This window comes from Pelophylax lessonae (genome assembly GCF_965119305.1).
Source record: "Pelophylax lessonae genome assembly, chromosome: 4".
Lineage (NCBI taxonomy): Eukaryota > Metazoa > Chordata > Amphibia > Anura > Ranidae > Pelophylax > Pelophylax lessonae.
The window spans coordinates 42,441,571-42,453,703 of NC_138771.1; the positions used below are offsets into that span (position 1 = coordinate 42,441,571).

A 12,133-nucleotide genomic window follows, 5' to 3' on the forward strand; every position below is an offset into this window, starting at 1 on the left:
ACACATGGATGGAAGGGGGGTCTCTGCTGGGCACACATGGATGTGGGGGGGACTCTGCTGGGCACACGTGGATGTAAGAGGGGGCTCTGCTGGGTGCACATGCATGTACGGGAGGTACTATGCGGTGCACACATGGTGGTAAAAGGGGTATCTGATAGGCACTCCTGGATGTAGGGGAGGGGACTCCATTGGGCACTCCAGGATGTAATGGGGAACTCTGATGAGCACCCCTAAATATAGGGGTAACTTTGCTAAGCCTCTGATGGGCAATCCTGGATGTAAAGGGAACTTTGCTGAGCACACATGGGGGGACTCTCATGAGCACCCCTAAATATAGGGGGAACTTTGCTAAGCACACATGGGGGGCCTCTGATGGGCAATCCTGGATGTAAAGGGAACTTTGCTGAGCACACATGGGGGGCCTCTGATGGGCAATCCTGAATGTAAAGGGAACTTTGCTGAGCACACATGGGGGGACTCTGATGGGCACTCCTGGATATAAGAAGGGATTTTGCTGTGCACTCTCCTGGTTGTAAGAAGAGAAAACTCTATAAAACATGTTTTTTTTCGACCAGCGAATATTTATAAAATTTAGGATTTGGCCCTTGTACTGAAACGTTAGGAGACCCCTGATCTAGATCATACGGGGCCCTAACCTCTACTGCCTTAATCAAGAGGGGTTGAGCCTCTAGCCCAGCCATTCTCACCTTTTCAGCACAGAGAACCCCTTGAAATATCTTTCTAATCTCAGGGAACCCCTGCTAAAAATGACTATATCTACAACTCATGATACATTAGTGTGAAGTTACTTGGAAGAATCCTCCTTACACTTGTGGTCTTAGGATAAATTGCCCCCTTACAGATAGAAAAAAAGATCAGTGGCATCAGTGGGAACTTATCTGAGAGGCAGAAAATGCTCATTGCTCAAGGAACCCCTAGAAACCTCTGGTGGAACCCTAGTTGAGAAACTTTGCTCTAGACATTGTTGTGTATGCAGAGGGTTCTGGTGACCTCTCTTTTGAGTAGGCATCAGTAGAAGCCTCCAATTCATAGAAACAACATGTAAAAGCGGATTAAAATTTTATACCTTGCAACAATGAGTTTTAATCCCACCCAAGACACTTACGTGCATTGAGTTTGCATGTTCTCCCTGTGCTTGTGTGTATTTCCTCCGGTTTCCTCTCACACTCCAAAGACATTATGGCAGGTTAACTGGCCCTATTATGTGTGCTTGCATGTATTTATGTTTGAATAGGGACCTTAGACTGTAAGCTTCTTGAGGGTAGGGATGGATAGGAATGTACAGTATGTTCCATACTGCATAAATTGTTGGTCCTATATAAATGCCTGTAATAAATAAATTATACACATGTGCAATCACACCATCAAGGATAGCCTGATGAGGTCACCATGAGTAATATCTCTGCTGACACTTCTAGTCCCCCTCTAAAAGAAAAGAGAAAATATGTTTTTCTTTCATTAACATGAAGACATACAATATAAACCATCCTTTGTTAACATATTTTCCTTTACACTCAGTCCCCATCTTCCAGTGTTGGCATATGGTCCAAGAAAACTACTGGAAAAGATCTATAATTATTTCCCAAGGGTGACAATTTAGGATAATATTGTACTCTTATTTAACTACCAGTAGTAGGATAGTTCTGAAACCCTGTTATTACTAGATACAATTCTATACATTATGTTAAATCAAAGACAATATAAAAATAAACTAAAACACAAATGTATCATTAACCAGGAGAGAGGACAGCATTGGCGATCTACTTTAATTTTCAGATTGGCTTGAGCTGTGATGACCGAGACGATGTGTGTTTTCTTTCATGTCCGATGATTGACTTGGCTCTAACCAAACAACTTTCAGTAGTTCCGTCCCCAAATCTTCACTCGCTATAGCGCTTTCACTGAAAGGTCCCAATAATGTGTTCCTTTGTATGTATTTACATGAGGACGAGTTCTCGTGTTTCAGGTAGTCGAAGAGATATAAGGCCTCCACCTACGAGGGCTGTGGACGCAAGGAGAATCGGAACTACCTTTGTTATGCCGACAAACGAAGCAAAGATGGAGTTTCCAAATATAGCGGCCAGCTTACACAGACCATTCAAGATCCCAAATGCTGTTGCTCTGTTGAGAAATTTGAAAGTATAAATATACAGATTTGCTTAATACTTATAAATATAATTCAGCAATTGTAAGTGCCTCTATTTCTATCTACATTCATTTGGATGTAATTTATGGTTTTAAAGTTGTTCTAAAGCCACAAGATTTTTTACTTTAACCACTTCCTATTACAAAATGACGGCGGGAATGTGGTTGAGTTATCCTGACCGGACGTCATATGACGGCGGCAGGATAACACCGCTATGGGCGCCCCCCGGGGGCGCGCAGAGCGGCGATCGGTGATGCGAGGTGTCAGTCTGACACCCTGCACCTCCGATCTCGGTAAAGAGCCTCTGACGGAGGCTCTTTACCATGTGATCAGCCGTGTCCAATCACGGCTGGTCACATAGTAAAACAGGAACAGCCGTTGATCGGCTTTCCTTAGTTCGTGCCTGACAGGCACGAGTAAAGGAGCGCCGATCGGCGGCTCCCCTGACAGGGGGGGGGGGGTCGGCACTGGTAATCAGATCATTGATTACCAGTGCAGACCCTCGGGGGGGGATGCCACTAGAACCACCAGGGATGCCCACTATGACCCCAGGGATGCCCACTATGACCCCAGGGATGCCCACTATGGCCACCAGGGATGGCAATCAGGGCTCAGGGAGCCCCCCATTGCCCTCCCCATCAGTGATGCCCACCAGTGTCCTCCCTATCAGTGCTGCCCACAAGTGCCCATCATTGCCATCCTTTAGTGTCGCACACCAGTGCCCATTATTGCCCACCAGTGCTGCCTATCAGTGCCCATTAGTGCCCATCAGTGCCGCCCGTCAGTGGCGATCAGTGCCGCCCATCAGTGCCCATCAGTGCCCACCAGTGCTGCCTATCAGTGCCCATTAGTGCCCGTCAGTGCCACCTATCAGTGCCCGTCAGTGCCGCCTATCAGTGCCCATCAATGCCGCCTATCAGTGCCCATCAATGCCGCCTATCAGTGCCCACCAATGCTGCATATCAGTGCTACCTATCAGTGCCACATATCAGTGCCTATCAGTGCCGCCTATCAGTGCAGCCTATCAGTGCCACCCCATCAGTGCCACCCCATCAGTGCCACCCCATCATTGCCACCCCATCATTGCCTCCTCATCAGTGCCTGTCAGTGCAGTATCATCAGTGCTCATCAGTGCAGGAAAAAACTTATTTATTTACAAAATTGTATAACATAAACAAAAAAACTTTTTTTTTTTTCAAACTTTTCTGTCTTTTTTTATTTGTTTAGCAAAAAGTAAAAATCGCACAGGTGATCAAATACCACCAAAAGAAAGCTCTATTTGTGGGGGGAAAATGATATAAATTTGGTGTAAGTACAGTGTTGCATGACCGCGCAATTGTCATTCAAAATGCAACAGTGCTAAAAGGGGAAAATTGGCCTGGGCGGGAAGGGAGGGAAGTGCCCTGTATTAAAGTGGTTAAAGTGATTGTTCCCCCCCCCCCCAAAAAAAAAAAAAATGAATGCTTCTGTTCCTTTAATGAGCAAGCTGTAGCATAGTGCTTTTGTTTTTTTTAACTAGCCCTTTCTATCTCCTACATTACCAGTTTGATCCTGCTTGGTCCTGACTTCCCCCCTGAGAGCAGACCACGTTTATCGTGGCTGCTGTGCTATCAGATCGTGGTCAGGATACGTGTCGCTGTCACTGCAGCTCTCCTCTGTGCATCTCTCCTCCTCCCCCTCCCTATCAACTCGTAGTCAGGAGTGAGAAAATGATCTCCTCCACTCCCAGTTCCTCTCCTCCCCACCCCTCTCCTCTCCTCCCCCTCCCTCTCCCTATCAGGTGGTAGTCAGGAGTGAGAAAATGATCTCCTCCACTCCCAGTTCCTCTCCTCCCCCCCCCTCCCTCTCCCTATCAACTCGTAGTCAGGAGTGAGAAAATGATCTCCTCCACTCCTAGTTCCTCTCCTTCCCACCCCTCTCCCTATCAGCTCGTAGTCAGGAGTGAGAAAATGATCTCCTCCACTCCTAGTTCCTCTCCTTCCCACCCCTCTCCACCTCCCCCTCCCTATCAGCTCGTAGTCAGGATTGAGAAAATGATCTCCTCCACTCCCAGCTCCTCTCCTCTCCTCCCCTCTCCCTATCCCTATCAGCTCATAGTCAGTAGTGAGAAAATGATCTCCTCCACTCCCAGCTCCTCTCCTCCCCGCCCCTCTCCTCTCCTCTTGTATGGACTTCATTGAGTACACTGTTTACCTGAAGCTGCTCCTCCCCCCTACTCTTAGTAAAAGCTGCATTTGCTTACACACTGCAATATATCAGGAGAGAGCAGCTTCCAGGTAAGTCTTTGATCTTTTCACACAATAATCATTTTGAACATTTGAAAAAATATATTTATTCATCTAGCTTCTTTTTTTTTCATTTTTAATTTTAAAGTGACTGCATGCAGATTACTTGTTTCTACACTTCATTATTTCTCATATGCAAATAGATCATGCAAATAGAAACACAGTGTGTTCAAATGTATGCAATTCAGACATAGTATGTGATTCACACAGGAATCATACCTCATTCCTGTGCACATCACATGCAACGTCTGTGTGGTGCCATTTCAGCCATACAATTTTTATGGCTCCGATCACTTTGCATCCACACCCAAATGGTGCAGGACCTTTTTTCCGATGCACCTGAATCGCATCGTATGGGTGTTCACACCCATGCTATGAGTTTCTGCTAATCACACTACGTTTTGCGACCTGTTTCAGTTTGTGGTTAATATAACATTAACACCCATAGCAGATCGCATGTATACCGTGCAACTGCAATGCGGTGTGTGAAATGCACAGGATTAGCTGCGTTTCCCACATCACATAATTTTGAGCCAGGGCTGATGGCCGCATGTGAATCGCAAAGGAATGCGCTGTGTGTTACTGTGTGATGAATGGGCTGAAATCGCACCACACAGAAACACAAGTGAATTCCTTTGCAATTCACATGTGGCCATCAGCCCTGGTTCAAAATTATGCGATGTGGGAAATGCAGCACATCCTGTGCGTTTCCCTCACAGCAATGCAGTAGTACTGTGTTGATTTCAATCTGCGGCAGGGTTCAATGTTATAACAGATCGCTAAACGCAGTGCAATAACCATAATCGCATTGCATATGTGCTCACTCAGGTTCACGTACAAGTGCAGAAAAAAAAAGGATCCTGCACCATTTTTTGAAGGATGGTATGTGATTTGAGGCAAGCAAAATGTAGGTTTCTAATCACACTCCTGTACCATGTTCAAATCACACTCCTTTACCATATCCACACAGCCTATTACCACCTCCTGTACCATGTCCACACAGGCTATGACCACCTACTGTACAATGTCCACACAGCCTATTAACACCTCCCTTACCATGTACACACAGCCTATGACCACCTTCTGTACCATGTCCATACAGCCTATTAACACCTCTTGTACCATGTACGCACAGCCTATGACCACCTTCTGTACTGTGTCCACACAGCCTATGACATCTCCTCCTGTACCATGTATGTACAACTTATGTCCACCTCCTGTACCATGTCTGCACAGTCTAAGTCTGTACCATGTCCACAGCTTATGGCCACCTCCTGTACCATATCCGCAGCCTATGACCACCTCCTGTACCATGTCCACACAGCCTGTGACCACCTCCTGTACCATGTCCACAGCCTATGACCACCTCCTGTACCATGTCCACACAGCCTGTGACCACCTCCTGTACCATATCCACACAGCCTATGACCACCTCTTGTACCATATCCACACAGCCTATGACCACCTCTTGTACCATGTCCACAGCCTATGACCACCTCCTGTACCATGTCCGCACAGCCTGTGACCACCTCCTGTACCATGTCCACACAGCCTGTGACCACCTCCTGTACCATGTCCACAGCCTATGACCACCTCCTGTACCATGTCCACACAGCCTGTGACCACCTCCTGTACCATATCCACACAGCCTATGACCACCTCTTGTACCATGTCCACAGCCTATGACCATCTCCTGTACCATGTCCGCACAGCCTATAACCACGTCCTGTACCATGTCCACACAGCCGATAACCACGTCCTGTACCATGTCCACACAGCCTGTGACCACCTCCTGTACCATATCCGCACAGCCTATGACCACCTCCTGTACCATATCCGCACAGCCTATGACCACCTCCTGTACCATGTCCACAGCCTGTGACCACCTCCTGTACCATATCCGCACAGCCTATGACCACCTCCTGCCATACAAAATTATTTTTTTTAAATCACACTCCTGTACCATGTTCAAATCCATGTGTCATACCAATCCACCCTGCATTCTAAGTGTCATACTTATTCTTCCTGTCTTCCAGTTGTATTACTAATCCATCCTACTCTCCATGTGTCATACTGATCCTTGCTTTTCATGTGTCATAGTGATCTTTCCTGCCTTCCACGTGTTATACTAATTCATCCTGCTTTCCATATGTCATACTGATCCTCCCTGCATTCTGTGGGTCATAGTGATCCTTCCTGTCTTCCAGTTGTATTATTAATCCATCCTACTTTCCTTGTGTCAAACTGATCCTTCCTGCCTTACATGTGTCAAACTGATCCTTCCTGCCTTACATGTGTCAAACTGATCCTTCCTGTATTCCATATGCCATAGGGATCCTCCCATCATTCAATGTGCCATAGGGACCATTCCTGCCCCCCATGTGTCATATTGATCCTCCCTCCTCTCCATATGCCATTGTGACCCTTTGTGACTTCCATGTGTCATAGTGATCCTTCCTGCCTTCCTTTCTTCCATCTACAGTGAACCCTCCTTTCTTTCTTCCTTTCTTCCTTCCATATGTACAGTATGAACGAAATTATAAAAACGCAACACTTTAGTTATTGCCCCCATTTTGCATGAGCTGAACCCAAAGTTCTAAGACTTTTTCTATGTACACAAAAGGCCTATTTCTCTCAAATACTGTTCACAAATCTGTCTAAATCTGTGTTAGGGAGCACTTCTGCTTTGGTGAGATAATCCATCCACCTCACAGGTGTGGCATATCAAGATGCTGATTAGACAGAATGATTATTACACAGGTGTGCCTTAGACTGGCCACAATAAAAGGCCACTCTAAAATGTGAAGTTTTATCACACAGCACAATGCCACAGATGTCACAAGTTTTGAGGGAGCGTGCAATTGGCATGCTGACTGCAGGAATCTCCACCAGAGCTGTTGCCCATGAATTGAATGTTCATTTCTCTACCATAAGTCGTCTCCAAAGGCGTTTCAGAGAATTTGGCAGTACACCCAACTGGCCTCACAACCACAGACCACGTGTAACCACACCAGCCCAGGACCTCCACATCCAGCATCTTCACCTCCAAGATTGTCTGAGACCGGCCACCCGGACAGCTGCTGCAACAATCGGTTTGCATAACCAAAGAATTTCTGCACAATCTGTCAGAAACCGTCTCAGGGAAGCTCATCTGCATTCTCCTCGTCCTGAGCGGGGTCTCCACCTGACTGCAGTTCGTCATCATAACTGACTTGAGCGGGCAAATGCTCACATTTGATGGCGTCTGGCACTTTGGAGAGGTGTTCTTTTCACGGATGAATCCTGGTTTTCACTGTTCAGGGCAGATGGCAGACAGCGTGTATGGCGTGTGGGTGGGCGGTTTGCTGATGTCAACGTTTGTGGATCAAGTGGCCCATGGTGGTGGAGGGGGGGGGGGGGTTATGGTATGGGCAGGCGTATGTTATGGACAATGAACACAGGTGCATTTTATTGATGGCATTTTGAATGCACAGAGATACCGTGACGAGATCCTGAGGCCCACTGTTGTGCCATTCATCCACGACCATCACCTTATTTTGCAGCATGATAATGCACGGCCCCATGTTGCAAGGATCTGTACACAATCCCTGGAAGCTGAAAACATCCCAGTTCTTGCATGGCCAGCATACTCACCGGACATGTCCCCCACTGAGCATGTTTGGGATGCTCTGGATCTAGGTATACGACAGCGTGTTCCAGGTCCTGCCAATATCCACCAACTTCACACAGTCATTGAAGAGGAGTGGACCAACATTCCACATGCCACAATCACCAACCTGATCAACTCTATGCAAAGGAGATGTGTTGCACTGTGTGAGGCAAGTGGTGGTCACACCAGATACTGACTGGTTTTCAGTTCATGAAAAATGGGGGCAAAAACTAAAGTGTTGGATTTTGCTCAGTGTGTGTATGTATATATATATATATATATATATATAGTGTTTTTTAAGAGAAATAGTTTTATATATATATATATATATATATATATATATAAATGTGTATGTATATGTGTGTGTGTGTGTGTATGTGTGTGTGTGTGTGTGTGTGTATATATATATATTTATTATATTATTATTCCATAATTTCATAAAATTATTCATATATATTGTAATAAAAATATAATGAATAAATTATGGCATTTAAAAAATATATAAAAAAAATGCATATATCATAAGAAAATAATTGGACATTATTCTTTTACTTAGCGTCATGTACTATTTAACTATGGGCAGGCTAGACTACTTGGTTTTATACCAGCAATTACGGTATATCTGTCGAGCTGCTCACACACTCATCACGAGTCTAAAAAAAAGATTCCAGAAGGCAGCTGGGGAGGGGGGAAGGAGGAGGGGCCCATGCAAATCCGGAGATGACGTACCCCGCCGTAGGTAGGACCAAAGTCCTGCTGCAAAAATGCCAAAAAAAGTACAAACGCCCAAAAAAAAAAAAAAAGGACATCCAAAAACAAAAGGGGGGGGGGGGGGGTTATTGGTGTGCTCAATTTGATTTACACCTAGTTTGATTTTAGCCTGGAACTCCGCTTTAACCACTTTAAGACCAGAAGGATTTGCCCCCTTCCTGACCAGGCCCTATTTTGCAATTTGGCACTGCAATAATATAACGGACAATTTACGTCCTTTTTTTTTCACAAATAGAGCTTTCTTTTGGTGGTATTTGATCACCTGTGCGATTTTTATTTTTTGCGCTAAAAACAAAAAGCGACAATTATGAAAAAAAAAATATATATTTTTCACATTCTGCTATAAAACATTCCCCCCCCAAAAAAAAACAAATCAAGATTTTTTAACATTTTAGGCCAATTTGTTTTCTGCTACATATTTTTGGTATTTTGATTGGTTGCGCAAAAGTTATCGCGTCTACTAACTACGGGAAAGATTTATGTCATTTTTATTTTTATTTTTTTTTACTAGTAATGGCGGCAATCTGCGATTTTTTGTGTGGACTGCGACATTGTGGTGGACAGATCGGACCCCTAACTGACATTTTTTACACTTTTGGGGGTACCAGTGACATTATTACAGTAATCAGTGCTAAAAATATGCACTGTTACTGTAATAATGACACTGGCAGGGAAGGGGTTAACCCTGTGGGTGATCAAAGGGTTAAGTGTGAGCCTAGGGGAGTGATTCTAACTGTACAGTACTCCTCAAAATGCTCCTGATACCGAAACCAATACTTTGTTGTACGATTTGCATCAATACAAAATAAATGGGTGCAAATCGCACTGCAAAGAATCGCATGCGATTTGAACAGGCATGCAGTGTGATTCCTGTCTGAATCGCAGGCGATTTCCTCTAATGCTCGTGTGTATAGAAAGAGAAAAGTGCCATCTAGTGGGCAGTTTATTAAAAATGTTAGAACACACATTTAGTACATATCTGGTCAAATGCAAAATCAGCATATTGTCCCGCTCCCACCGATGATAGAAAATCATGGCTGCTGGAGATACTCACAGGGTTGGAGGAGATGTAGAGGCGGTCCAACCCCAAACTGACATCACTTCCACCCTATACCCAAAGGGTCCCAGAACTTCTCCTCCAGCCCTGTGAGCACCTCCAGCGGCTATTATTTGCCATCATCAGCTGGACCGGGACACCTGCAGATTTTACATTTGAATAGATATGTAATTAATGTGAGTTCTAACATTGTTAATAAACCGCCCTCTAGATCGTGCTTTTCCCTTTCTACACACACGCGATTCTTTGCAGTACAATTTGTTCCCATTTATTTTGTATTGACGCAAATCGCACCACACAGTATTGGTACTTACTATATTTAGTGGGTGGAGCCATTTACACAAAATTAAAGCCCCAACATCCCAAATTAAGAAATACAAAACAGAATATTGGAACTAGGGATTTTATAGGTGCACAAATTAACCTGGCAGACTATAATGGAAAACTGAATAAAAATAGGCAATAGAAAAATCTAGTGTATATATAAAATGTATAAATGTATTTATCACAAAATATTTAAAAACATTGATTCACAAATAACTACGCCTTAAGACGGGTTTCGACCTGGATGGCTTCTTCAGAATAAGCGCAGATGTAAATCTTGGCTGATTACACGACACGCAACGTGAGAAAGATGGCGCAGATCCGGCCCAACAGGCCCAGAGCACGCTCCAGATAGAGTCCACCACAATGGGTCACCCGCAGGAGGGAGATATATGGCCAGTGAGCAGAATATTAGACCAAAATAATCCAACCTCCAAGATAGATTCGTGTTTGTAAATCCTGCAGGAACAATGCTCAATACCAAACCGAAAAATTAGAGGAAGAAGGAGCCAGCAGTGAAATTTCTTTAATTTCTTTAAAACATATGGATGGTTTAGTAAAGACAGGAGGAGGATCACAGGAGGCAAAATGTACCCTTTAGAGTTTAGACAATCCACCTGGTGCTCAGAGGTCTGTTGTGTATGCAGCCTGTTTGGTTCTTGTTCCATTGTGGTGGACTCTTCCTATCTGACGCGTGCTCTGGGCCTGTTGGGCCGGATCCGCACCATCTTTCTCACGTTGCTTGTCGTGCAATCAGCCAAGATTTATATCTGCGCTTATTCTGAAGAAGCCGTCCAGGCGAAACCCGTCTTCAGGCGTAGTTATATGTGAATTGATGTTTTTAAATATTTTGTAATAAATAAATTTATACATTTTATATATACACTAGATTTTTATATTGTCTATTGTTCTTTAGTTTTCCATTATAGTCTGAGCCCCGGTTCACACTAGGGCGACCTGTGAGGCGACCTGGTCGCCTCACAGGTCGCCGCAGGTCGCCTCCCATAGGGAAGCTACGGACCCGTTCTAATAGGAGCGACACAAGTCGCTCCGACCTAGAAAAAGGGTCCGGAGCTTCTTTGGGGCGACCAGGAGGCGACCGCCATAGACTTCAATGTTATGAAGTCTGTGGCGGCCGCTCCGAGGTCGCGGCGCGCTGCTCGCACCGCGACCTCGGAGGTCGCCCCTGAAAGTAGCGTCGCGCCAGTGTGAACCGGCGCTGATTGACCTGTTGTCAATTGTTTTGTTTTAGTGCTGCCCTGCGTGGCATTGTGTTGTATTTGTCTGTTTGTTTTGTGAGAACTTTAATAAATACAAATTTTCAAAAAAAAGAAAAATGATTTATTGAGGCAATACCTTTTATTTGTGGGATAGAGCTCTACAGTGATCACATCCAAGGCATTCCAGGCCGCTATGCTGGTTCCACAGAAAAGACACTGCCAGCCAATCATTGCAGACTCGCTGTTACCAAAGAACAGGAAGAAGCAGCAAACCGCTGAGATGAGCATGGAGCCAGCTACAAGGAAGACATAAACATATAAAATGAACTAATATAAAAGATATTAAAAATAAAGGGGAAAAAAAGCTTACGTTTATAGTTTTTTTTTTTTAAATCAGCACAAGGGACGGTACTTACAATAAAGTGGTTGTAAACCTCAATTTTGTACTTGCACCTATAGGATAGTCTATAATAATGCTTACCTATAGGTACTGTAAATATCTCCTAACCGTGCACCATTTAGGAGATATTTACTATATATGCAGCCAATGGCGTCATCGGCGCGTGCGCTCTGAAGCAATGGCCGTCCGTGCTGTTCCTTTAGAATCCTGTGCCGTAAATGATGCCTCCCCCGTGCATGCGTGGGAGTGACATCATCGCA

The 12,133-nt window shown here is 44.7% G+C and overlaps 1 protein-coding gene across 2 annotated transcripts in view; it reads right to left on the bottom strand.

Moving 5' to 3' along the window:
* Nucleotides 1-891: 891 nt before the first annotated feature.
* SV2B (synaptic vesicle glycoprotein 2B) overlaps nt 892-12,133 on the bottom strand; it is a 277,072-nt gene continuing 265,830 nt past the window's right edge. For both annotated transcript variants that reach the window (XM_082254320.1, XM_082254319.1), the window contains exons 12-13: nt 11,610-11,769; nt 892-2,142 (exon numbers count right to left, since the gene is read on the bottom strand). In XM_082254320.1, coding sequence (XP_082110446.1) covers nt 1,959-2,142; nt 11,610-11,769 — 344 coding nt within the window. In that variant the 3' untranslated portion in view covers nt 892-1,958. The remainder of the gene's footprint in view (nt 2,143-11,609; nt 11,770-12,133) is intronic.